This window comes from Patella vulgata, chromosome 8, assembly GCF_932274485.2.
Source record: "Patella vulgata chromosome 8, xgPatVulg1.2, whole genome shotgun sequence".
In the NCBI taxonomy this organism is placed as follows: domain Eukaryota; kingdom Metazoa; phylum Mollusca; class Gastropoda; family Patellidae; genus Patella; species Patella vulgata.
Genome location: NC_065886.2, coordinates 53,525,829 through 53,553,682, shown reverse-complemented (window position 1 = coordinate 53,553,682; position 27,854 = coordinate 53,525,829). Strand labels below are relative to the sequence as shown.

Sequence of the window (27,854 nt, the reverse complement as noted above, 5' to 3'; positions counted from 1 at the left end):
TAGTTATCTTGTAATAAAACATACAGGTTAATATTTTTATATTTTATTATCATATGAAATGAAAATTGCTAACATTGTATCTACAACATAAACAAAAACTCTTCATTCTGTGTCCGGCACATTAGCTGCTGACATGTCACAAGTATAAGGTTGTAAAAATATAAACATTTTTAGTAGTCAGTATAAAAAAACACCTCTAGTTATGACTACAGGTTCTATAAAACTATAATACTTTCAGTAGACAGTATTATAAAGTTTTATAGTAGTTCTGTAACAAGCTATAGTGGCCTATGCAGGATTCACAATCTTTTTTAAATAACTTAAATTTATGTTGAAACTACAAATAAATTCTGGATTTTTTACATTCTGGAGCATTAGAGTGAAGCTCGAGGTGCTAAAAGATGTTCATGAATAGACAGAGGGCAGTTATACTTGAAAAAGACATAATTTTGTTTCAGACACCTTACTTCATTCACCTTGCTTTGTCAACAAAATGGCTGTCACATGGATGACATAAAACTTTTCAAACAAAAAACACATTACATGTATATCATATAGGTATTGATTTTTCTTCTGAAATCCATGTCTAAACTCTAAACCAAACATTCTAATTCTTGTATGTGTGTGAGAGAGAGAGAGAGATGGGGTTTTTAGTCCACTGACACAAGCCATGTCATTTCGCTAACATGTAGGGGTCTTTAGCAGTGGGAGGAAACCTGAGGACCCAGAGAAACCCACGAGATTGGACAGGTAACCTTACACCTTGTCACATACAAGTGGGGAATCGAAACCACGCCACCTGACTCTACGACAGACCTTATGATCCAATGTGCATGCGTTAATCATTTGGCCATCGAACCCCTTAGGAAACTGTCATTTGATTTTAAATAAAAACAAAAAAAAAACAGATTTTTTATAATAAATCATACAAATGATGATAAAATTGTGTTAATATGACTAGTTATAAAACTAATTTGTTCAATGAAAACTCGGTAAGCAATTGTCTTTAATTAAATATGATACTGTACAAAATCGATGATAGGAAATGAGTTGACATTGTTAAATAAATATATCAAAATGCGTCAATGCGTTATATATTACTTGACAATGTCAATAATAAATCAAATCTCAACACAGCAAAATTTATCTCTGATACGGATATTTCCTGAACTGATTGACATGCTCACCGCAGGCAGACTAATCACACACAACCATGTTAATTTCCCACATCAGAGAGAGAGAAAGAGAGAGAAATGGGGTTTAATGTCCACTCGACACAAACTAGGTCATTTCGGGACTAACATATGGTTCAATTTTATTTCAATAATTCGCTTGCGCGTAGGGGTCTTTAGCAGTGGCAGGAAACCGGAGGACCCAGAGAAAACCCCTGAAGGTTGGACAGGCGAACCCACATCAGAAACTTATATAAAGCAGTGTAGAGGGTGCTGTGTTGAGATTTAAATAATTCATGAAACATGTTAACTCAATTCAGTAAAAACACATTAACAACCTTGTTTCAATATAGTGCTGCTTGCATTCATCTCAATGTATTTTGAAAATATAAACTCATGTAAGATTATTTTGAAAACAAACTATAACAATTTTAAATTAAAGTCGAATTAAAGAAACTTGAAAAGCACAATCAACAAAATAATAATCTTAAATTTCACAAGATTTGCCGAAAAAGTTTTCCTGTTTTCTTTTCTCAAATAATTTTATAAAAATAATTCTACATGTATTTTATTTTATAACATGTATTCAATCCCATCTTACGAATACAATCCATAACGTAAACATGTTTTCTGGAACTATTTTAGCGTTTGATTGCGGAGACATTTAATGATCCAGGGCCCTTATTCACGAAAACTTAAACTAAAATACAATCGAAATTTTAAGAAATACTGCAATTCGATTGGCTGACCAATATGCAAATTGGATATATGCAAATTGATTTTACTGGTCAGCCAATCGAATTGCAGTACTAAGATACAATCGAAATTTTAAGAAATACTGCAATTCGATTGGCTGACCAATATGCAAATTGGATATATGCAAATTGATTTTACTGGTCAGCCAATCGAATTGCAGTATTTCTTAAAATTTCGATTGTATTTTAGTTTAAGTTTTCGTGAATAAGGGCCAGATCCAAATGTCTGATCGGAATCATGGTGTCCAGTTGTATGAAAATTCACAAATTAACGATATTATTTTCTATGAAGTAAGTATAAAGACAAGCTGATTAAAATACAGATCTATATTTCGTTACGTTTTTTTATACTTTCGATGGCCTACACTACATGAAGATCTGACAAGTTATAGCCATAGGTCACGTCAGGGGTCAAAAGACCGACTTTTGACCTATGACGTCAGACATTTGATTAACCAATCAGCATTGATGTTACTAGTGGATTACCCACAGTTTCGGGCAAAAAAGGTCAAACACTCGATTCGACAGACCATTTGATTGGCTGACCCCTCATTTCAAGCAGAACACAAGTTAAATAACAACACTTCCAGATCCAAGTGTAGTAAAGACAAGTAAAACGAAATTTTGAACTATAAAAACGAAACGAAATAGGATCTGTGTTTTAACCAGATTGGTATAAAGAGTCATTAAAATTACATTGAAGGTCTGGGCGGGTATATCTATGATTCCGGGATGTCCAATTTAGAAAGAGAGACAGTTTTGCGAATACATCACAGAGATAGAAGTTTTAACGTTATCAGGGTTTCCAAGCGAACGCTTGTTAAATATACTTTATGTTTTCGATAGAACACAGAACAAGCAGTAAAGTTGTTAGCTCTTAAACTATTGTAAATAAATGCTGCGGATTTTATCAAAATCTTCTTTAAAACCAAATAAACAACGGTCATCTAAATAAAATCTGATTAAAACACAGATCCTATTTCGTTTCATATAGTTTAAAATTTCGTTTTACTTGTCTTCACAACACTAGGATCTGAAGAGTTGTTATATAACCCACGTTCTATATGATGTGAGGGATTAGCCAATGAAACGTCAACGCTGATTGGTTAATCAAATGTCTGACATCATAGGGTCAAAAGCTGCTCGTATGACCTCTGACGCAAGCTCTTACTACAACTGGTCAGAACTTTATGTAGTAGAGGCCATCAAAATTATAAAAAGGCGAAACGAAATATAAATCTGTATTTTAACCTGATTGTTGTCAATAGTAAGTTGATGAGGACCGCACCAGACATAAACTTAAAGTGTTCACTAGAAATTGTGGATGGACACCAGACCAACAGAGTAATGGTGACAAACACATCCACATTAAATATGTGCATATAATATTAATTACATATTACGGAGTCATAATCTTTGTCTTCATATTTCATACAAATTGTATAACATCTTAAAAATGACAAATTTTCATACAAAAGGATCCGTAAGCAGAATGAAAACACACTACTAGAAAGGCACCGCGTGTAAAATAATTATATTAACTTTATGATGAGTGAAACGAACAATTAGTTTTTATGTTATTTTTAACACTGGAACATCAAAACTACAATCTACAAAATTTGCTCCCTGAGTATTGCTGCTATTAGAAACATGCTCCACGTTGCATGGAATTAAAGCGCTTGCATCCGATTGGTTGATGTTAAGAGTGGTTAAAGGTGTTTTAGCGTTATTTAAATTGAACATGGTATCACTATTGACCTCAGTTTTGTTTAAACAGGGCACCGAATCACAGATAGATTTGCTAGAGTTTGTTTCTGTCGTAACATCACATTTATCATTAGAAATGTCAGTGTATCCTGCCACTGCAGCGACCAACCCACATTTACGGACACTATTTGTTTTAACTTTAGCACTAATTGTATTATCACTGTCGTCAGCCGAATCTACACTGATATCTTCGTATAATTCTAAGTTGCCAGGTAACGATTTATCAATAAGATCTAACAAATCACATGGATTATTCACGTTTTCATCATCTAACACAGAACTTTGAACACATAACGTTTTGTCATCATCCAGACTTTGTTTTTGTTTTAAATCTGTATCTGATTCTATTTCCGTTTCTTCGTCCCTTTTTTCCTTATTTTGCTGCGGATGACAGTTTTGTACGTTTGTATCACTTTGAATTTGCTGCGAACATGAGTTTTGTATGTCATTATCGGTAGCGAATTCACTAAGTGCAAGAGAACTTTCATCAACAAATTTGCTACCGTTTGTTTGTAAATTATCCTCCTTGTCTTGTCCATCACATTTAACGTTACTATCGGGAGATTTGGAAATGTTCCCAACAAGAGGAGATATCGACTGAGAAATGTTTAACGAGTTGACAACCCGATCCTCATCTTCGTGTTCAGTCACCTGATGTACGTCAACACCCTCTAGAGGTGACTGAGATCGACTAGAAATAACAGACACCACAGATTCATCACTCACTAAATCAACCACCTGTTCATTTTCATTTTCGGGAACATCGGACGTCTGCTTCTCCGAATTCTCACTTAGTTTCGCTAGAGTCGCTAATATCATACTTCCACATTGTGGTGCCGGATTAACGGGTTGAAGTAATGAAGCCAATATTTCACCGTTTCCTGATTTTATATCTTTATTAACCTTACTGTTTTTAGCTTTCTTTGTTTTCTCGGCATTGCTTTTTTTGAGAGAATATTCCTTATCCATGGTCTTTTGAAGTTTTCGTACACTGGAATATTCTTGTAAGGAATCAATGACCCGTCCTACTAGTCTAGCTGGTATGTTTTGATCTGTTAATTCAACAGCTTCCGTAATACTGTCCTGAGTTATACCTTCTTCCCACATGGATTCTATAAATACAACAATAATATAAATATATATAGTTCATGTATAATCCAATGGTTCAAGTTATGTTCAAATGGTTTTCATCAGGGAATGAACATTTGTTTTGGTAAAGAATTATAGTGCATGTATATAAAAATATATAGTCCATGTATAATCCAATGGTTTAAATTATCATCAAATGGTTTTCATCAGGGAATGAATAGGGGTGATGATTTTCCGTTTCAGAAAATAGCAAATTCCATTTTAAGTATTTTTAATTCCGTTATTTTCCGTTTCAGAGCTGACCATATTCCGTTTTTTCGAGATAAAATGTTATTTTATGAATAAATGAATAAAACATCTTAAAATGCCTTTTATTACAAAACGGATCATTTTAAACCAATGATAACAAATGTTGAATTGTGAATGACTTGTAATGTTCAATGACTAGTTATTCTTTAAACCTGTTTCCCGAATTAAATAACAGAAAATTACATCTTGTGAGCTCGTTTCATCTTTTTAGCAGACGAAGCCATTTTTCTCAGCTGCTAGGTGTAGTCGCGATTTATCCAGACATCTTCGTAGTTACTACCGTTTCTTCGAGAATAAGGGCTGGATTCACAAGGCTACGGTATATTTCTGATGTCACGTGGTTAATGCGGATAAACACGAGTCACGAGCCCGGCAGTAAAATAAGAAGTAAATGAAACGATTTTTACTTTTATGAAGTGACAGAAGTTTTTTTAAAGACATATATATACATTACAAAGTTTAATTAAAGTTAAACTACAGAGTAATTTTATAATGGGATACATGAAAGACGGGTTTTCGTTTCGATTAAAATTATGATTCCTAAATGATGAAATGAAAGTAGCGAAATACTAAAATAGACAGTAACAAAACCATGCGATATCATTCAATATTTCCGATTTTTATGAATAAAAAGATGAAATACTTGGATAACTGCAAAATTATTTTGAGTTTGTGTTTAGTATCAGCAAATATCGGCTTTTCCGTCTTTTTCCGTGTGAGATTTCAAATTCCGTTTTGAGTGGACAATTCCGCGATTTCCGCGTTTTTTCCGCGATCACGGAAAATCATCACCCCTAAATGAACATTTGTTTTGGTAAAGAATCTTCTTTTTAAAATAATTTAAGAATTATCCAAGCTGTATTTCAGAGAGAGGAGACAGAGAGAGAGAGAGGTTTAACCACCACTTGACACAAACTAGGTCATTTTGGGACTAACATAAGCTGGAGAAAACCCACGAGGTCGGACAGGCGACCCTACTCCTTGTCACATACAACCAGGGAATCGAAACCACGCCAGTTGATTCATGACAGACCCTGTGATACAACACGCACACACTAACCATTCGGCCATCCCCCCGCCCCCACCACCCTGTAATTCAGAGATTTTGTCTAAAATACAATAGGAATTAAAACAAAGCAAGAGTTCAAGACCCAAAACATCAAGAACCAAGAACCTTGATTTATATTCCATTCACAAACTTCATAAGTTTCAAAATAAATGTGGAAATACTCTGCGATTAGTGATAAAAAAAATTCTAAATTGCAGTAGGGTTCTTCCTTATATCCCTGCAAAATCTGTCAAGAACTTATGAGTGGTTACAAGATATTATGGCCTGACAACAGACGATAATATATATATATACCTACCCATTATATCTAATATAGTTTCCTGTAATTTCCTATTCTTTTCCTCTTCCAATTTTAATGACTGTTTTAATGATGACTCTACTTCCAGTTCCGAATGAATCAATTGTTGTGCCTGAAATATATATACATTGAATAAAATAATACATAGAAGTAACTTAGTACATTAAAATAATCTTCATAAAATAGGTTGTCTAGATGTTTTAACATCTCATCTCTTGATGTAAGTAACTTTAACTCTTTCCTTATTCTTCTGTTTTTTTTTCTCTAGATGAACTATACTGATCAACACTATTGGAAATCCCCCCCCCCACCAAAAAAAACAAGATACACCCACATTGTTCAAGAGATGGGCAGAGAAGAAGCTAAAAAAAAAAGCATACAATAAGGGGCCATAATCCAGGATGTTATGGTGCGACAAGCATTAATATCAAAAGGAACTGAGATCTTTGGGATATAAACATACATTTTAAATTTCATCAAAATTGGATAAAAATTGTGACCTTTAGAGGGTCCACCAGCTAGAACCATGAAGTTACAGTCAGATACATGCCAATATCGAAAGGAACAGAGATTTTTTGGAGATAAACCTATATTTCAAGTTTCGTCAAAATCGGAAAAAAGTTTTTACCTATAAGATTATCATACCCCACTCCCCACGTTCCAAAAAAAAAAAATCTGTTTAAAAATCCTATTGAATACACATACCTGATTAAGAACTCTAAACTTCTGTACAACTTCATTTCCACAAGTTTGATTTGGAAATACAACAGATTTTAATTTTACAAACAGTGCACTTAGTTCTAAACGTCTTCTTCTCTCTCTGGGGAAATAAATTAAAGAATATAATAAAAACAACACATCATTTCTACTTTACACAATACCATCTTCTCATAGATGTGAATGGACTTCTGGGCGGACAGAGGTCACGACAATATATGTCTATAAAAATACCTTGTGTCCAATCTGACAAAGACACATAATTTGGTAGGGTAGTATCTGGATACATATCGTAGTGGAGTGAAGTACGATTAAAAGTAATTTAACCACATGATAATATCTAAACAGACAGGAAGTTACCTCATGCAATATTGTCATGCTTACATGGGAGGTAACTCTGACTCACTTTGATTGTCTGCAATACCACCTCAGCAGAGAGAGAGGGAAATGGGGTTTAAAATCCACTCGACACAAACTAGGTCATTTAGGGAATAACATATGGTTCAATTTTATTTCATTACTTCGTTTGCACGTAGGGGTCTTTAGCAGTGGGGGGAAACCGGAGGACCTGGAGAAAACCCACGAGGTTGGAAAGGGCGACCCTACTCCTTGTCACGTACAATGGGGAATCGAAACAACACCAGTTGAGCAAAGGTTAAATATACCTCTTCACACGCACAGGCTTTAAATACAACTTACTTCATAAATTCATAGAAGAAAAATTATTTACCGTTTCATTTTAGCATATTTTGACATATCCCTAGCTGTATCTTCATCATCCTACAAAAAAAAAAATACTTGAGTACTCGTGGACACAAAAAATCTATCAATATCTAAAAAATGAAATGAAATGGGGTTTAATGTCCTACTGTTCTGCTCCGCTGGGCTAATGAAGATGGGCGAACACCATACAGTGTACAATGTGGGAAATTTTGCCGGACAGCGGCACTATGGCCAACTCTTATATCAAATTCCAACTGCCAAGGGATCTTTTACCTGTACGCCAATATATACACAGCATCTCAGTTTTCCGTCTCATCCGATTGACTAGACAACTGTCCTTGTCAGGCCTCCGTCTTGTACCACTGACAAGGGGAAAACACGCTGGAAAATCCCGATGAACTTTCTCGACCAATGCAGGGATCGAACACGCGACCTCCAGGCTAACGAGTCAGCGTCTTACCCACTTAGCCACCATGGCTCCCGACCAATCTAGGATGCTACAGATATACAATCAATAAAGAAACCACATATTGAAATGCTTACAGGTGTTTTTACAGGTGTTTTTAATGCAGTAACTTACCTCAGCTAGATCTAAGAAGGTATCATTGCCAGAACTGTGTAAACTAGAATTCTCGCTGCAGGCTGACCATCGACTATCTTCATCTAATAGTTCCTCTATCTCAACATACTCATCTTCAGAATTATGTTGCTCCTTACATCCATGAGGACAAGGACTGAGTAGTTTAGTCTTCGGTTTCGACCTCTTGTTCTTAGCCGAGTCTTTCTTAGTTCCCACCTGCTTCCCATCCTTTGTAACGTCACTACCTTGACACAGAGCATCCTTCGAGTCGTTATGTGATTTATAACCGTTATTTTCTGCAGATAATTTTGGTACTGAGAAGTCAATGGGAGATGTTGGTGGGCTGGGATTCTTTCCAATAAATTGCCTGGGTTTTCTGGGAACCGCTAAGTTTTTGGGAGTTGTTGCTCTACCAGTTTTCAAAGCTGCTGTGATTGTTGGGTTCAACTGAGGAGAAATCTGAATAGGGACTGCAATTAGATCTTTGGTGGACCCTGGATTAGATGTAATTCCTGGAGCTGTAACCAATTTCAATAGAGGTGCACTGGCTCCAGCAACTTGAAGTACCTTCAAGGTACCAAGGAGAGGTGCCTGTCCACCAGTCGTAGACAAAGGTAGGCTTGATTTTTCTGGTCTTTCAGTTGACTTTTGCTTATTTTTCTTTAATTTTTTCTTTTTCCTGGAAACTTCGTGTTGGTTTAACTTATCTGGTTTATTTTTTCGTTTTTTCTTTTTTGTTATTACAAGTTCATGGTTTATTTCTCCCTCGTCGAGAGTCAAATCAACAACCTCTGATGAACATTGTGAGAAATTCGACGATCTGATGCCCTCATGAGATAAGCTTCTAGATATCATGTTATGACCAGGTTGAGAGATTTGTAGTCGACTAAATGCTGAAATACCTCCAGCACTCGATGAGATAGAACAAGGGGTTGTAGAGATAGCAGTAGGGAATGGTGACGAATGATGGTTTGAGAGAACTGGAACTGGTACCGATAATATGGGTTTTGAGCATGAAATGGTTGCTGGACTACAACTCTTAGCGATGGCAGGTTGAGATGTCACAGCTGATTGGGTCTTCATTACCTGTTGGTAGAATTCTTCCCGGCACGTAACTTTAATTCGAATAGAATACATCATATTGGGAAGCTTTGTTTTTAATTCCGGAGGAATGAGGGGTGGTCTGTCAGCTCTGGGGAGAATTTCCACCAAAAAATCGCCCACTAGCATTCTTCTGGTGCTGGGATAAACCCTGGGTCGTAAACATTGGGCTACCTTACTTAAAATTTGTGGTTTGGCAGTATCCCAATTACAATTAGCAATAAATTCCAACAGTTTTATTTCATCTTCCGTTTCTTTACCATTTTCAGCGTCAGCCCCTAATCGTGGATTTGGTTTTAAACACACCATCTGGGTATGCCATTTGCGATCAGAGACTCGTCTAGCAGAAATATCAACACCTTGTTCTGCAGAGAAATTTTGTCCTGCCTTGTGGAAGCCAGTCGGTTGTTTCTGTAGTAACTGTTCTTTCAACAACTGACGTTCAAGTTCAAGACGATGTTTTTCTTTATCCGATAAATTCAGATTTAAAAGTTCCTCTTTTATTGCAGTCTTAGGCCCGTCTAGATTCACAGCAGAAGTGAAATCTTGAGCAGAGGTTGACGTTAACGGTGGTTGTGGTCTTAACTGAGCATGTAGTTTGGAAGAACCGAGTGGAAGGTCCATGGTAAGAACTTTCCGTAATTCACAACCGGCTTCCTCCACCGATTCTTGCATTGTTTCTAACGTCGATATTTCACCATCATCAAGTCTTGGTTCGAGACTTTCCTTGCGGCTTCTTCTACAAATAAAAGTTATTATTTTTATCAATCAGCAGAAATAAGTAAATTAAATAATAGGAGTAAATGTTTCTACTGGGTTAATGAAGACGGGCATACGCCATATAGTGTACTATGAGGGAAATTTTGCCCATGCAGCAGCACTATGGCTTACTCTTATATCGAATACCAACTGCCATTGGATCTTTTATGTTCACGTCAATGTATACACTGGGCCTTGGTTTTTCATCCCATCCAAACGACTTGACAGCTGTCCTTGTCAGGCCCTCCATCCTGCATCAATAACAAGGGAGATACCATGTCGGAAAATCCCGATGAACTTTCTGGGCCAATGCAGCAAATGGAGGGATCGAACACACGACCTCCAGGCTTGCAAGCCAGCATCTTACCCACTTAGCCACCGTGGCTTCCTAAATAATGGGAATAAAGATGTATCTAATTCAACATTATATTTGGGTTGATCCCCTCACAGAATTGTTTGTATAAAAGGATAATTATGATATATAAACTAACTTTTTGACTGGTTTAAATGTAAATTCAGCAAATTCATTTTCATCTACATCATCTCTTTCTATAACAACTTCTGGTCCATTTCCCTGAAAAATTTTAATTTCATACAAGTTTATGGGTGGAGACTGGAGAGAGAGTTTAACTCTATTAACACAAACTAGGTCATTTCGGGACTAACACATGGTTCAATTTTATTTCAATAATTCGCTTGCGCGTAGGGGTCTTTAGTAGTGCGAGGAAACCGTAGGACCCGGAGAAAGCCACAAGGTTGAACAGGCGACCCTACTACTTGTCACATACAACCGGGGAATCGAAACCACGCCAGTTGACTCTAGGACAGACTTATGATATAGCCGCACACGCTAACCATTCAGTCATCCAACCCCCCAGCTGTGTTGGTAATAAGAGAATCAATTACTCCACTGTATATATATATATATAGAACTTACCTTGCCAGATGGAGATATATCAGTTGTACCATCTTCAGCTACTTGTGACTAGAAAAACAATTAAAGTCATGTCTATACTATAGAAATAATACATCAACTCTTTACACACCTATTCTACAAGCAACATATTCAACAAGAGAGAGAGAGATGGGGTCTAACCTCCACCAGACACAAACTAGGTCATTTTGGGATGAAAATAAGGTCAAACCTGGAAATAAGGCACCTGTCACAGACAATGTCAGGCACAGATTCAGGCTTTGTCTGGCACTGATTTGTCTTTTTTACTGATATTATTAATACATGTCTGGCACTAAGTTGACAATGTCAGGTACTATTTCATTAGTGCGTAGGGGTCTTTAGCAGTGGGAGGAAACCACGTACACCGGGGGAATCGAACCCACGCCAGTTGACTCAGTGACAGACCTTATGATACAGTGCGTACGCGCTAACCATTTGGCCATCCAACCCACAGGACGTTTACAATCATGCGATCTTCATCTTACCTTCCGTTTTCTCGTTTTTTGTTCGCTATAGACTTCTGACACACTATACACCATCATGGCCTTCCTATTCACGGCATCTAAATTCTTCGCTACTCGATACGTCGATTCTCTCTTCGGCAAATTACTGAATCTTTCTGTTCGTTTCTTTTGTCGTTTTGACTTTCCGTCGCCATTTTCTATTTCTTCTACTTCTGTTGTAAATTGTTCAGGCTCAACGGGTTTATCATTGTTTTTTGATTTTCTTCGCTTTTTGCTCGAGTTCTCCAGAGTTACTGGGGTTTTCGACCGTCTGCCCTTTTTAATTCTTTCTTTGTTATTTGGTATGATTGGAACCTGCGATGAAATAGGAGGAGGGGGTATTTCACCCTCTTCCAGTTCAACGGAAAGTCTTTTTTCAATTGTCGCAGAACAAAGTTTTTCCTTCTCGCAGACACATTCAAGCATACACTTAGTTTTACCACAATGTGGAAGTTTTTTCGGGGCAGGGACATTATGTCCAAGACTATCACATATACATCCTAATCGACAATATTCCTTTTCACAAACTGTGGGTTGATCGTTAATTTCTGGTTCCAGGAGGGATGTCAGGTTACACAAATGACAGATGCAGCTATATCGACAACCTGTAACATAATTGTCAGTGTGTGTGAAATATAAATAACAGAAAATAATTTTCTACAAATATATACCTAAAATAAACCATCACCTTGACATACAAAAATACAATAAAAATATATGAGTTATGTGAAATGAGAAGTGGTATCGGGTGTTCTAAAGCACGAGAGAGAGAGAGAGAGAGAGAGAGAGAGAGAGAGAGAGAGAGAGAGGAGGGTCATTTTGGGACTAACATATGGTTGAATTTTATTTCAATAAATCGCTTGCACGTAGGGATCTGGAGAAAACCCGCAAGGTTGGACAGGCGATCCTACTCCTCGTCACGTACAACCGGGGAATCGAAACCACGCCAGTTGACTCAATCACAGACCTTACGATACAACGCGCACGTGCTAACCATTCGACCATTCAACCCCTCTGACAAGTGATGGTCAAGAATGAAAATACCTGAAGGGTCTGCTCGTAAAATAAAATAAAAGATTTGTAAATTTTACCTGGTTTATCACAGACAGGTTTATTATCACTCTCATTAACATCATCTTGTTGTGAACTGACACAATTACCATCTTCTAAATATTTAATATCAGCATCGTCGACCGGTTTAACTTGTACTTCAACGACTTCCTGTTCGTCTATAGATACAGACTTCGTACGATCTTTACCTATTCCAACTACTACTACCTCTTCTTCATCCTCGTCTAATAGTTCTACATCACAGGTGTCTTCACGATCGTCGTTGTTAGGTAGTTGGAAAGCATCTAGTGCGTCTGCTACCATGATTTCAGATAGTGCTAGAGATAAATCTTGTCGACGTCTACGAATACGCTTCTTCTTTACCTTAAACATTTATTTTATAACAATTAAATCTTGTCGACGTCCACAAATACGTTTCTTCTTTACCTAAAGCCAGTACAAAACATTTATTTTATAACAGTTAAAAAGATCAGACTAATACCTGCAACTCTTTAAATGAAATAACTTTAAATGATTTTTTCAGGGTTAATCCCTTCCCTGGAGATAAATAGGTTACTTTTAAGGCAGTTAACTATCAATGCTCCCTATTTGTCCCATTTCATAAAATTTCAAATCCAAGTTATTCTAAGAGTAAACTTTGGAGTGCTCTAGAAACGTCATCAGAGTGTCCAGAGATATAAAAATTGCTGTATATACTCCCAGACAGTGGAATTGCAATATGATGTTATATACCAAAGATAGTAGGCCTCAAAGTTGGTTTCCCGCCCAATTCTCGTGAAAATGCCTAATTTCAGTTATCATTTTGGTTATGTGGGACAAGTGGCATTTTTCTACGATTGCCAGTATCAGAAAATGCCATTGCCAAAATAAGCTGATAAAAGTGAACAAGAAAAAAATAAATTCTACCTTTTCCTTTGTAGCGTCATCGTCTTCAGCGGCCATCATGCTATCGTCTTTACCCAGTTTACCTATTATTCTATTGATACGTCGGCCTCCAAGTTTTAATATTATTAATTCATCTTCTTCACTATAGCCCATCTTTTTAACAAATATCTTTCTGGCTAGTCGACTCATTACTACAATTATATAAACATCACCATTAAATATCCAACAACAATTTTGTTGTATGAGTGAGTCCATGAATCCAATAGATTAGTGAGAAACCTGGTTTAACTTCCACTCAACACAAACTAGGTGAATTCGGGACTAATATATGGTTTAATTTTATTTTAATTGGTTATGATTCTTTGATAAGGCTAGCTTAGGCCTAAAATTCAATTGCATATATGTCGGTTCAGAGTGGATCAATTGGACTGAAATTTTCAGCAAATTCCCTTTATATTATCTAGTTTTTAACTATTATAGTAAGAGCTGCCAGGCGGTTGAGAGGGCCATGTTTCGACCTCTAGCTGGCCCGTCATCTCTGGCATGCAGTTGTGGTTTCCATCCCCGGTGTCCGTATGTGGCTTGGAGATAGGAGCGCCTTCTCAACCTCGTGGGTTTACTCCGGGTACTCCGGTTTCCTCTCACAGGTAAAAGATAATAATAAAAAAAAAATAAAAAAAACTTGTCTGCGATATGACCTTCGGTGGAAGCTGACGTTAAACACTATGAACAACAAGCACTTTATCTAATCTCCCATAATGTATCTTTAATAAAACATTTGATTGTGCTCGACAACTTTACCCACTACTGATTAAAGTCGTTACCATATCATTAGGTTCCTATCTATATCGTAGCGGATAAAGCTAGAAGATTACAAGATAAACATCTTACAGGGTATTTCAGGTAACGGTGGAACTAACGCTTCCGTATACTCAGCAACCATTGGTAGATCTTCATCATCTTCATCGTATTCTACCTCACTACCAGAAGAGTTGAGTACGATTGGTTCCTCGTTATCCGACCAGTAATTGTTGTATTCTTGAAAATAATTATCTGATAACGTGGCCGTCTGGTTCTTCTTTTTCTTACCTTTACTACCTACAGAAACAAATCTAAACTCATTACTAAATGAAATGAAATGAAATGGGGTTTAACGTCCTACTGTTCTGCTCCAACTGGGCTAATGAAGACGAGCATACGCCATACAGTGTGCTATGAGGGAAATTTTGCCTGGACAGCGACACTACGGTCTACTCTTATATCGAATTCCAACTGTCAAGGGATCTTTTACGTGTACGCCAATGTGTACACGGGACCTCGGTTTTTTGTCTCATCCGAATGACTAGACTGGTTACTAAGTGTGGTTTAATGGTCGAGAGCAAGACATTAAGTAATATATTGAAACAACATGAGGGACACTGGTCTTAAGCTCTAGACCATTAAACAACTTAAAATACAGACACTCATACATGCTTTGCAATGAAATGAGTCACACGGTTCCAAAATTTCAACTTGTATAAATAATGTTTGCTTGGCCCATGACGTCACATTCGTATTTTAATCATGACTAAGTTCCAGAAAAACAACCATAATGGAAGCCTAACATTTCATTTATAATCTTTACCAGATTCACCGTTTGTCTTTAATACATTTTTTGGTCAAAGACAAAACCTACTGTGTTTGACTTTCAGATATCCCTCAAGATCAACAATATGTTATCTTTAGACAGTTTCTACAGTCCATAACTGTATGCTATAATCTAAAATTTTGTTTGTATAAATACCGATAATGAAGGCAGGTTTGACCTTCACCTGACCTTTAACAATAAGGTTGTTCTATTTGTGATTTAAAATACAGTTTCCATCATACAGACTGTCAGCAAATCTTTTTGCCAACAGCTATATATCAAAGTTCTCAATATTTTATTTTAGCATAAATTAATGAAAGCAGGTTTGACCTTCACATGACCTTTAACAATAAGAACTGCTTCTTGTCCCATTAGTCATGTTTATAACGTCTATTCATTGTAGACTAGGTCATTTCGGGACTAATATATGAAACAATTTTATATCAATAGGGATCTTTAGCAGTTAGGCAGTTGACCCCACTCCTCGTCACGTACAATGACACACTTTACGAAGTTACAATCTACCATTTGGTCAATAAATTCCCACTAGAGCGAGAGAAAGAGAGATGGGGTTTAACGTCCACTCAACACAAACCAGGTCATTTCGGGACTAACATATGGTTTAATTTTATTTCAATAATTCGCTTGCGCATAGGGATCTTTAGCAGTGGGGGATAACCGGTGGACCCGGAGAAAACCGACGAGGTTGGACAGGCGACCCTACTCCTTGTCACGTACAACCGTGGAATCGAAACCGCGACAGTTGACTCAATGACAGACCTCATATGCTAATCATTCGGCCATCCAACCCCACTTAAATCCCACTATAAATTTCAAGTAAAGAATTAGTGATGACAGATTAAACGAACCATAAACTGGATTTGACTGATCCATATACTTTTTCTTCCAGCCTTTTATTTTAGTTATATCTTTAGTTTTTTCTGGGAAAGCGAGTGATTTCTCTTCTTTGTCTGGGTGAAAAATGGCCTCCAATTCTCTGCAAAGATACAACATGTACAAATGACGGGAGTATTTATTAAAATTATGCAAAAATTTAAAGTCAATCGGATATTTGGACGGGGGCGGCGGCAATATATACAACCACATTTCAATGTGGGCGTATAAAACGTGCAAAATGCCCCTTTGTGCAGGAGATGGTTTCAACATCAACCATTCGAGTCAAGAGATAATTTTGATTTTTACATCATCTGAGTAGACTACAGGAGGGATGAAGACAAGGATTTGTTGAGTAAAATTCATCTTTTACAAAAGGTCCCCCCCCCCTACAAAACCTGGGCAATTTACAACTAATTTTTTGAAAAAGGCCTGGGCAGTGAAAGAGTTAACATGGTTTTAAAAAATAAAAAAAAATTAAAAAATTACTTGTGTAACATGCGTTGATATTTTCTCCATCTCATGTGCTGTCCTCTCAATGTTTTTAGTTTGCCTGCTGAATTAGGAGTGGATGTTTCTATCGAGTCATGTGATTCATTCAGTTCGTTCTTCTGAATCTCGAGAATACGAGAAATACCCAGGAATGTATTGGTGTCCTTATCCCACTTAGTTTTAGCTTCAACACTAACATGGGCCTGAAATATAAACAACAAATCATTATCTCATTATCGGAGCCACGCTGGCTAAGAGGTTAAGACGCTGGCTCGCTAGCCTGGAGGTCGGGTGTTCGATCCCTGCATTGGCTGAGAAAGTTCATCCCGATTTTCCGACGTGGTTCCCCCTTGTCAGTGGTGCAGAACGGAGGGCCTGACAAGGACAGCTGTCTAGTCTATCGGATGATCCGAAAAACCAAGGTCCCGTGTACACATTGGAATGCACGTAAAAGATCCCATGGCAGTTGGAATTCGATATAAGAGTAGGCGATAGTGCCGCTGCCCGGGCAAAATTTCCCTCATAGTACACTGTATGGCGTATGCCCGTCTTCATTAGCTTAGTATAGGAGCAGAACAGTAGGACGTTAAACCCCATATCATTTATAATATCTTATTATCTCAGCGAGTTTTCGGCCTAGAGAGGTATAATTTTGGATTTGTTAGCTTAAGGCCATATATTTTTTTATAATTTTTTTGGAGGTTGTCATGTTCCCAACTTTCTGAAATTTGGTCCACTTGACATGGAATGACCCAGTAGCAACTGCATAATATGTCCACATTATGAAAGTACATAAAATCGATTCAAAGATATGTCGTGTCTGCACTATTGAAAAGTATCTGAACCAAAAGGGATTCACACTTTTGCACTGGACGGCTCAATGAAATGATTTAGTCCCAAAAAGGGTCCCCCTCCCTCTTTGTCTACATTAGAATATTACTCATTTGACCTTGAACATTACACATTTGACTTTGAACAGTATTCATTTGACTTTAAAAATTACTCATTTGCCTTCAACCTTATTCATTTTCCCTTGAATATTACTGGTGCCCTTGAACATTATTCAATTGCCCTTGAATATTACTCATTTGCCCTTGAACATTACTCATTTGCCCTTGAACATTACTCATTTCTGAATATTACTCATTTGCAGGGCTGCCGACAACCAATATTGCAGCGCAATTTGCGATACATATTTTGTCCGTTGCGAACCAAAAATTAAAATCCAACGTTTTTGATTCAGTTACTGTGAATCATTAATATGCCTGTCATTTTGGATATTGACACAAGAATAATCCACATTTTGAAGACTAGAAGGCTTACTCAACACTTTCAACGTGTATAAAATGTTGAATAAAATTTTATAAACAAAACTGAATTCTCCGTGTGACATTTTCTTCTCGAACTACCCAGACACAATACTATATAACACAGGGACATAACTCTATGAATAGGGACTATTAAACCGGAAATAGGGAATCAAGTAGTACCACTCACGTTGCGAGACATCAAGTAATTATATCATATTCATTTTGAAAGAAATAAATCCAGTGTATCCTCCCGTATTGTAAATAAAATATAAAAAAATATATACATGTTAACGTATTGTAAAATGATACATCAAAGTAAAAATTCCCGTAAAATATTGTTTTTATCGCGTGTGTCTAGTTAATCGAGGTGCGCCCGATTGAACAAAAATAGTAATACACGATAAAAAGCAGACAAAATTGTTTTCTAACGAAGATTTCTAACGTTACAAAAAAATAACAATTAAAATGAGTGGGGCTTCAGAAGTCACTGTCAAGAATTTTCTTCAGACATAAGACCTAACTAAATGTCTATATCAGATTCACAAACTGTCACAAGTACTTGTGGCAGTGCTAAAATATCTAAGAATAGTCAGAATATTTGTTATGAATTAAAGTAATATCTTGTTATTTAGGTGTTTTACGTTGAAACTGAAAAACTGCTAATCAATTTTTAAATTTGCTAATCAAATTTGGCAAAATTGGACTTTTTGATTAGCAGTGCTGCTAATCAACTGTGAAAAATTACCGACAGCCCTGCTCATTTGCCCTTGAATATTATTGATTTGCCCTTGAATCTTATTGATTTGCCCTTGAATCTTATTTGCTACTGAAACCTGTTTTATGTTGTATGATTCAACATTCTATTAAAAGAATTAAACAATATTTTTACCTGTAATGCTTCTTCAGTAGCAAAAGACAAAAATAAAGCCCCATCAATTTCATCAAAATCTGGTTCATACAACTCGTAGTCATTTTTCTGCTCTGTTTTATCAACAGGTGATGCTGTAGTACTTAAACTGATGTCCAGCGACTCCATATCCTTCCCAATAACCCTATTCTTATGATCACTCAAAAAATCTTCCAATTCAATACTGAAAAATGCTGATGTTTTTGTGGGAGATTGTTTCTTTTCGTGTCGTGACAGAATAGATATGGGTAAAGGTTCCTTTGTTTCTTGAATCTTCTTTGATCTTGGAGAAAGTTCATTTTCATGATTATTCGAAGTTGTTCCATATCTCTTTCCTTTAGGACTGTCTTTGTATATCTTTATAAAGTCTATATTGCTGCTGCTTGGCTGATCAGACGACTCCTCGATGCATTTCTCGTCAATTAAAATTGGTTCATCCGCGTCTAAAGGTGGTGTATTTCGGATGCTAAGTGATCTGAGGATATTGTTTACAGCATCCCGTGAACTACCACCAAGTTTATCACAAGAGTCTATAGTAGTCACTGAAGTCGAACATGGTGTCTCTACAGGAACAAAAGTAGATTCAATGCCTTTGTTTATTTCAGTGTCAACTTGAATTGAGGGAGTTTCTGGTTGTTTGTTGCAGGGTAATACTGTTGAAGACTGACCAATCACAGATAAGCTATCATCACATGGTTTAGGAATCACATAATTACCTATGAACTTTGTCAATAAATAGTTAATGGGCGCTCGTTGAGCAGAAGAACTAGGTTCATCTACATTTACACAATCTGATTTAATGTCCTTTTTTTCACATGGAGCAGCAGCAGCAGCGAGGTCTGCTTCAGGACTATCTACTGCTGGTAATGTTCCATCACTACTTTCGTCATTTTCTATTTCCTTCAATGTAAGTTCGATGCTGCTATCACTTTCATTTCCTTTTGAGTCTTTGTCTAGATTTGTAAACTGTGACGAAGACTGCAGCTGTTTGCTAATACGCTGTATCAGTTGAAGAAGCTGATGATTCTTCTGCTTGTTGCGACGCTTAGCGGAATCGAGTAACCTTTTCATACTTGAATTAGTGGCAGAAGCACTCAGACTTACTTTTTCCTCTATCTCACAAGATCCCATAGGAATATCACTTTTAACACATATTTCAGACATAGAACAGTTATTGTTTTCATTTTTGTTCTGATCATCTTTTGGGGTAGGTAGCGAGTCCTCTGTAAAATCCAGGCTTCTGACAGCTGAAGTTATTTGGGACTCGATTGTTTCAATAACTGGACTAGATTGTGTTTTAATCTTGTCAGATTTAGATGAGGTTCGTGCTTTTCGATGATCAACTAATGGCAGCAAAATCATATCATCTGTTAACAATTTTGGTGATCTAATTCTCTTTTTGCTCGGAATTTCAGCCTCCTTAGCTTTAGGGCTTGCCCTTGGAGAAACCTTTTGTTTTTCTGCGCACTTTGGAGATCTTTCAGACTTTGCGCCAGTGGTAGTGGCAACTTGACTAACGTCATTTTTGCTGTCACTTTTAGATTTTGTTCCAGTTAATTTTCTAAGAGCAGAAACATCGAATGACATCTCCATATTTCTATTTCTTTTCTTAGATTTATCTTTAGGACTACATGATGCTGATGGAACTCCAGAATCCGACTCAGCCTGAGAATCAGTTTCAGATTCAAATTTTTCAAATATGTTTTTGGGAGATTTGGGATTTTTTCTAGGACTTCTTTTTCTATTTTGGGGAGATTGAGCAATTCTTCGAGGTGACAGACGTGGAGACAAACTTTTTCGCTTACTCAGTTTTGTAGGAGACAGTTTTGCACTTGGAGATGTAGGCATGCTACTTGATTTCCTAAGTATTGGTGGTGAAGATCTTTCAGTATTCATATGTTCAGACTGACCCCTATCGAGCACCACAATGGGAACTGTATCACTGCTGCTTGTGTGTAAAGTTAGCGATGCAAGGTTGATTTCTGGGTGTATTTTTACAGCTTCATCACAACCGGTACTTGCTTTTCCATGATCTCCACAATCTGTAACAAACAGTACAAACAAACCAATTAATTTAATAGTGTTCAATAATCTTCTTGTCTCGTACAACCGGGGAATCGAAACCACGCCAGTTGACTCAATGACAGACCTTATTATACAACGCGCACACGCTAACCATTCGGCCATCCAACCCCCCACAACAAAACTATGTCAGATGTTTGAGGTGCTATGGAAAGATCAAGTATACCATGCATCATGCACAACACCCACCACTACATATATAGAGCGGGAGCCCAGGGGGTTAACCTAGCTGAAAAGTGTACCAATTTTCTCCTATATGGTATCAATGCATGTATATCTGGTATCATCAGAATGTAAGTCTGCCGGGTTTCTGGTGGTGGGTGTGGTATTCCACGCCCAAAATGTCATGCCCCCCAACTAGGCTAGATTAGCTCAAAAGTGTACCACATGAAAATCGCACAGCAGTGTACCGTACATCTTCAGGTATTACAAAAAACTCTAACAGACATGCCCAAAATGCCACGCCCCCAACTAGGATAGATTAGCTGGCACTAATCCCATGATCAAAAAAATTAAAAATTGTGACAGTATGCGTAGAATACTAATTTCCATAGCACGTTTGGAAGAGGCGATAAACTGCAGTTGCGGGAACAATTTTGTTTTTCAAAAACGCATTTTTAGCCCCATAAAACGTTTTTTGCCCAAAAATCAATTTCTTGCAACCGCAGTTTATCGCCTCTTCCATATGTGCTAGGTATTAGTATTCTACACATCCTGGCTAAAACTTTAATTTTTTAAAACACGAGAACAGTGCCAGCAAATCTAGCCTAGTTGTGGGCGTGTCTATTAGGGGTAACCCACCACACAAACTGTCTGGCAGTGGTAATTCATGATTCCTGTAGTGGTACTGAACAACTCCAAAGATATACATGCATTGATACCATATAGGAGAAAATTGGTACACTTTTCAGCTAGGTTAACCCCCTGGGCTCCTGGTCTAATAGCTAATTGGAGTGGTGGTCTTGATCTGAATTTTAGAAGCCAAAGATAACCTTGGGGTCGAAGGCCACAACCAGAATCACCTACCCCACTTCATTTAAATAATATTTTAATCACAGGATAATGAAACAAGTCAAGGACACAGAAATCGGCTTCTCAAGTTCCTCATTCAATCTGATTAAAACAGATCCTATTTCGTTTCGTTTTTTATAGTTCAAAATTTCGTTTTACCTTTCTTTACTACACTAGGATCTGGAAGAATTGTTATATTACCAGCGTTTTGGTTGAAATGAGAGATTAGTCAATGAAACGGTCTGTTACGGCGAGTTCTTGGCATGCCATGCAAGGAACTCTGGGTAAACCACTAGAAACGTCAACGCTGATTGATTAATCAATGTCTGACGTCATAAGATGAAAAGTCGCATGTATGACCTCTGTCGCGACCTTACACTACAACCGGTCAGATCCTCATGTAATAGAGGCCATCAAAAGTATAAGAAACAAAACGAAATATATAGAGGATATTTGTCGTTTTAGAGTGAATAACATATTTTATTTCATCGAGAAGCAAGAAAACTTATATTTTCACGAATGCGTAGCATGAGTGAAAATATAAACGTTTTCTTGCTTAGAGATGAAATAAAATATGTTATTCACGACAAAACGACAAATGTTCTATTTATTTGATGATTTTACAATCATTTTAGGTAAAAACAACATGGACAACTGCTAGCCAGTGGAATAACACTTTTATTTCACTGATAAAACGCGGTATTCCACTACTGATCATAAAATAAAGATCTGTATTATAATCAGATTATCATGACACTTACTGGTTGATGTTTGGCTACAGGATGGTAAATCATGACTAAATGATATATTGTCACTTGATTCTGGTTTGTTCCACGTTTGTTCTATGTTATTGTTGTTTGGTAGACAATCTAAACTAGGCCTATCATCAGGCCTATGATTACATTTGGCTTCAGCTTCTTTAACTTTCTGTAATTCTTTTTTTTTAGTTCTAGCCATTACATTTAGAAAACCTTGAAAAATACAAGTTGGACAATTCTTATTGATATTGTTCTGAGAGAAGAGAGAGAGAGAGAAAGAGAGAGAGAGAGACTAGTATATGGTTCAATTTTATTTCAATAATTCGCTTGCACGTAGGGGTCTTTAGCAGTGGAAGGAAATTGGGAGAAAACTGAACCAGAGTATCATATCCCGAGAATGAGTGAAAATGGATGTCCATTTGTTCTGAAATTGGTAAACACAGGCCAATCTGCTCCCTAATGTCTGTTCATGACCTGAAACATCACTTTTTTTTCACAATATTTATTGGTAAAGGGAATGGAGAACAGGCAGAAGCCAATAGACCTCCTTTCCATTAAATACACATTATACAAGTGCTAAATCTGCCTTCCATTAGCCTTGATATGTTATCTAAATTATTAATTAGACATTAATTAAGTTATCCCGACCACAATCAACTCTCAATGCTATCGCTAGCCTGCCATATTTACTAGATTTGAATACACATTTTGATGGAAAATTTAACGTCAAAATGGATAATCGAGACTTTGTTTTGTTATCATACCGACTTTAGTAATGATGATTGAGGATAGGTTTAAAATTCAATCGCTTGATCCATAGTGGAGAGAGAGAGAGGGAGAGAGAAATGGGGTTTAACGTCCACTCGACACAAACTAGGTCATTTCGGGACTAACATATGGTTTAATTTTATTTCAATAATTCGCATGCGCGTAGGGGTCTTTAGCAGTGGGAGGAAACCGGAGGACCCGGAGAAAACCCACGAGGTTGATTCATAGTGGAGCAATTTGACTGAAATTTTCAGCATATTCTCTTCACTTTATCTATTATTTAACTATTATAGCGAGAACTGTCAACTCCTTATCTAATCTCCCATAATATCATTATACAACCAGGACTTTGTTGTGTACCAGCCTAATATTTTTAATATGAGTTGAATCTTTGACACAAGGAAACACACTATAAATCTTCCTCTATTTCTATATAATTATCGTGACTTAACATTTACAACTAAACACAGTTTGAATAATGAAATTTAATGGTTAATAATTTTTCAAAATCATTTTGTATTCAAGGCCTTTCAAGGCAACAGCTGCAATTCAAGGACATTTCAAGGTGGATTTTAATTTCTAGTAAACTCACAAAATTTGTAAAAAAACATTAGATAACTATTATTCTTATTTTACTTACTTGATGGGAATATAAACAAACATATATCATCGGAATCTTATACCATTATTTTATAATCCTTGGCTTCATTAGTAGACCATATCATTCAACAAATATCTAAAAATATACAAAACTTCAACAATAAACACAATAACATAATATGGAACACAAAATGAAATGGGGTTTAACGTCCTACTGTTCTGCCCCGACTGGGCTAATGAAGACCGGCATACGCCATACAATGTGCTATGGAGGAAATTTTTCCCTGGGCCGCAGCACTATGGCTTACTGTTATATCGAATTCCAACTACCAAGGGATCTTTTACGTGCAAACCAATGTATACACAGGTCTTCGGTTTTCCGTCCCATCCGAATGACTAGACAGCTGTCCTTGTCAGGCCCTCCCGTCCTGCACCACTATTTTAATTAATTCATAGTTTCATTGAAGGTTCTCTCAACATTATCAAGGAACAATTTGCTTCATAACATTCAGAGAACCCTCAATGAAACATCTCTTTACAATTAGGTATGTCAGTTGCCAATTGCTGCTCAAAGAAACAATAAATTACTTTCTGGTAGCCACAATGTTTACCTTCAGGTATCGCGACTGACCTACCCATTAAAAAAAACTATTAATTTCCAATACATATATGTTTATGGTTACGTTCCAACCAGGTATGATTAAAACGACAAAGTCCCTAATTTTGAAATATCAATGTAATAAGCTCGCAACCTATTTCTTGAAATCATAGACAAAATAAACGAAATGACTTAAAATGCGGTTTAACATCCTTCTTTTCTGCACAAGACAAAATATAACAGTGCAATATCAAATATATATGTTGTAATACAGATGATATCCTTTTATATAAATAAATAGTAAATATTATATCTTCCTCTCCTAATCAAGTTAAAGAGTACGTTATGGTATATAAAACAAAGGTGCAAGTGCTATCTTGCCCCCAAGGGCATGAACAATTTAAGCTATAAACCTTGACACCTTTAGGTTCAAAGGGGTAGGCATTAGGCAATTCTTTTTTTTAATTGTTACCTGTTGAATTCCAATTACATCCTGGACTATGAATTTAAACAGAGGTTGTTTAGTAACATGAATGTGTATTTAGTTACTAGTATATTATTCAAATTACTAATATATATACTGTATATGATATGTTTAGAATTGTCTATCCTGCTACCGTTTCTTGTTACTAGGAAATAGGCCTTTCTATTGTTTTTCACATTTGGGAATATTGACTTACATAATGCTCATTTTAAACCTTTCTATTAGTTAAACACTTAGGAGCAATATTACTTCCTGGTATGTAGCCAGTCTATTATTGCTAGTATTGTTGTCCTGGTATGTAGCCAGTCTGCTACTGCTAGTATTGTTGTCCTTGTATGTATCCAGTCTACTACCGCTAGTATTGTTGTCCTAGTACGTATCCAGTCTACTACTGCTAGTATTGTTCTAATGTGCACACAAAAAACCTGTGCATATGGGTTATTAAGATTACAGACAGGATATGAGATCATATCAGATAATCTTAGCATACTCTCTGATTTTTGTATTATTATTAGTTTTGTCATTAAAGGTCAATTACAGGTGAAATGGTCATTGCTGGTCTAGTGTAATATCAGTAAATACAGGTAGAAAGGATGAGATCAGATATAGGACAGGTAATTGTATTTACGGCATAAGATATTCTCCTGATGTGACACCTGTTGAAGGAAACTGACAAGTAGCCTACTAGATAAAGCATTAACATGACAGAATCAATACACAGTTAAATACCATACTGGGTACAGGGCCAGTTTATGGAATATCTGACCAATTTCCCCTAATTGGGCCCTGCTCCAGGTGTGGTTTTTTTATCTTAATTTATCCGGTTACAACAATGTATTCATATCCTGTAACTCTCCCTCCCCCCTCCCCACACACACATTTCTACAACTGTCCCTGACACGGTACATTACCAAAAGTACTTTTTATTTTTAAAAAAAAAGGGAATTTGATTCCAAAATTAGTCCAATCAACCAATTCTAACTGGCCAATTAAGGTTTACACTTTTATTGACTTGACACCCGAGATCCATATCCATCTACTTCAGGGGGGTGGATGGCCGAATGGTTAGTTGTATCATAAGGTCTGCCATTGAGTCAACTGGCCTGGTTTCGAATCCCCGGTTGTACGTTTCAAGGAGTAGGATCACCTGTCCAACCTCATGGGTTTTCTCCGGGTCCTCCGGTTTCCTCCCACTGCTAAAGACCAGTTTATATGCGCAAGCAAATTATTGAAATGAAATTGTAACATGTGTTAGTCCCAAAATGACCTAGTTTGTGTCCAGTGGACAAAACCCCATCTCTCTCTCTCTCTCACTTCATACTTCGAAAATAGATCTCTGTCCTAATGGCACAATATCCAAAAATTAGTATTGTTTTTTAATGCAGTTCTACTGCCTTTCACATCTGTCATACACACAAAGGCTAAATAAACTTTTTCAATTTCATTAAACGGAAGCAGAATAAATACTTAAAATTCCTGATTAAAATGAAATTTTGGGAATAATTTTCTATTACCAGTATTGGTACCATATCGAAAATCTAATCAGGCCCCATTGAGAAATAAATTTAACGAAGTTAAAGATCTAATAACACTAATGAACTGCAGTCTATATTTTGTCGAAATTTATGCTTTTTATTAATAGGCCTACTGGTAGCATACCTGGAATTATAATTATTGATAGCTTGCCTGCTACACTTAGGGGGGTTTTTTTTTTTGGTTTTTGTTATTTAGCCTATTGCTAAACATGATAAACAAATGACCTTGAGCCAATCTTGACAGGCCTATATGATACATTTCCTGGAATAGGAGTTTATTCTGGACCCTAATGGACACCACACTTTGCCCTTGACTATCACTAGTGACACTAGTCTAAAAACCCATTGCTTGTTTTATTATTATTATTTCAACCAATCCCTACAATTTACCTGTTAATAAGTTATGGCTGTAGGCTAGAGTAAACTGAACATAAAATATTGTTTGACCGTTCTCAAAATGTAACAGACCGCAGCTTCTCTCCCTAACAACACGATCGTTCAAAATCATGTAACCGAGACAATACTTCGAGCGGGAAACACCCCGTCGTGGCCGTGTTTTTTGATACCGCATCCACAAAAACTTCCACATAAAATTACGTTTTTGTTATTCATTTTAATAAGGAATATGCTGTTACTCTAGTGTCGAAAATTTCTTAAAAATAATATTTCCCAAATATTTACGAGAGAGCAAAGTGTCCAACAGCTGAATTATTTCACAAACTCGTCTTTGACTTTACGGCGTATGTTACCAATACATGCATGTGCGCAGACGACCAACGAGATTGTAACTGTGTGTATAGCGCAAACTTTCACAAGTCACCGCTCTTCAATGGCGTTTCCTCTTTCTTCCATATTTGGCATATCAATAGTTTATTTAATAATCTATCGAATAAGAATAAATTTTAAATACAATATGCCATATTGCACATTGTATTTATATTAAAATAAACTTACAGCATATCCGCCATCTTGAGAATAAAATGTGTATGCGCGGTGCAGACTGGGTAAAAATTTTACTCTCTGCAGAGCCACGTG

The 27,854-nt window shown here is 36.7% G+C and overlaps 1 protein-coding gene across 1 annotated transcript; it reads right to left on the bottom strand.

The window, feature by feature from the left end:
- Positions 1-27: 27 nt before the first annotated feature.
- LOC126831151 (uncharacterized) lies at positions 28-27,854 on the bottom strand. Its single transcript, XM_050561828.2, has 17 exons — positions 27,774-27,854; positions 24,243-24,338; positions 22,838-23,047; positions 18,966-21,025; positions 16,764-16,969; positions 16,250-16,377; positions 14,645-14,851; positions 13,775-13,944; positions 12,889-13,231; positions 11,780-12,402; positions 11,277-11,324; positions 10,831-10,913; positions 8,480-10,319; positions 7,907-7,956; positions 7,165-7,279; positions 6,460-6,571; positions 28-4,806 (listed from the first exon to the last, which is right to left on the bottom strand). The coding sequence occupies exons 3-17, from the start codon at positions 23,031-23,033 to the stop codon at positions 3,500-3,502; spliced, it is 7,488 nt and encodes a 2,495-aa protein (XP_050417785.2). The 5' UTR covers positions 23,034-23,047; positions 24,243-24,338; positions 27,774-27,854; the 3' UTR covers positions 28-3,499.

Coding starts and splice junctions, on each gene's coding strand:
- LOC126831151 (XM_050561828.2), bottom strand. CDS start 23,033: ATGGCTAGAACTAAAAAAAAAGAATTACAGAAAGTTAAAGAAGCTGAA. Junction 16,378..16,763: donor TATCAACGCATGTTACACAA/GTAATTTTTTAA, acceptor GTATCTTTGCAG/AGAATTGGAGGCCATTTTTC. Junction 7,280..7,906: donor AAATATGCTAAAATGAAACG/GTAAATAATTTT, acceptor TTATTTCCCCAG/AGAGAGAAGAAGACGTTTAG.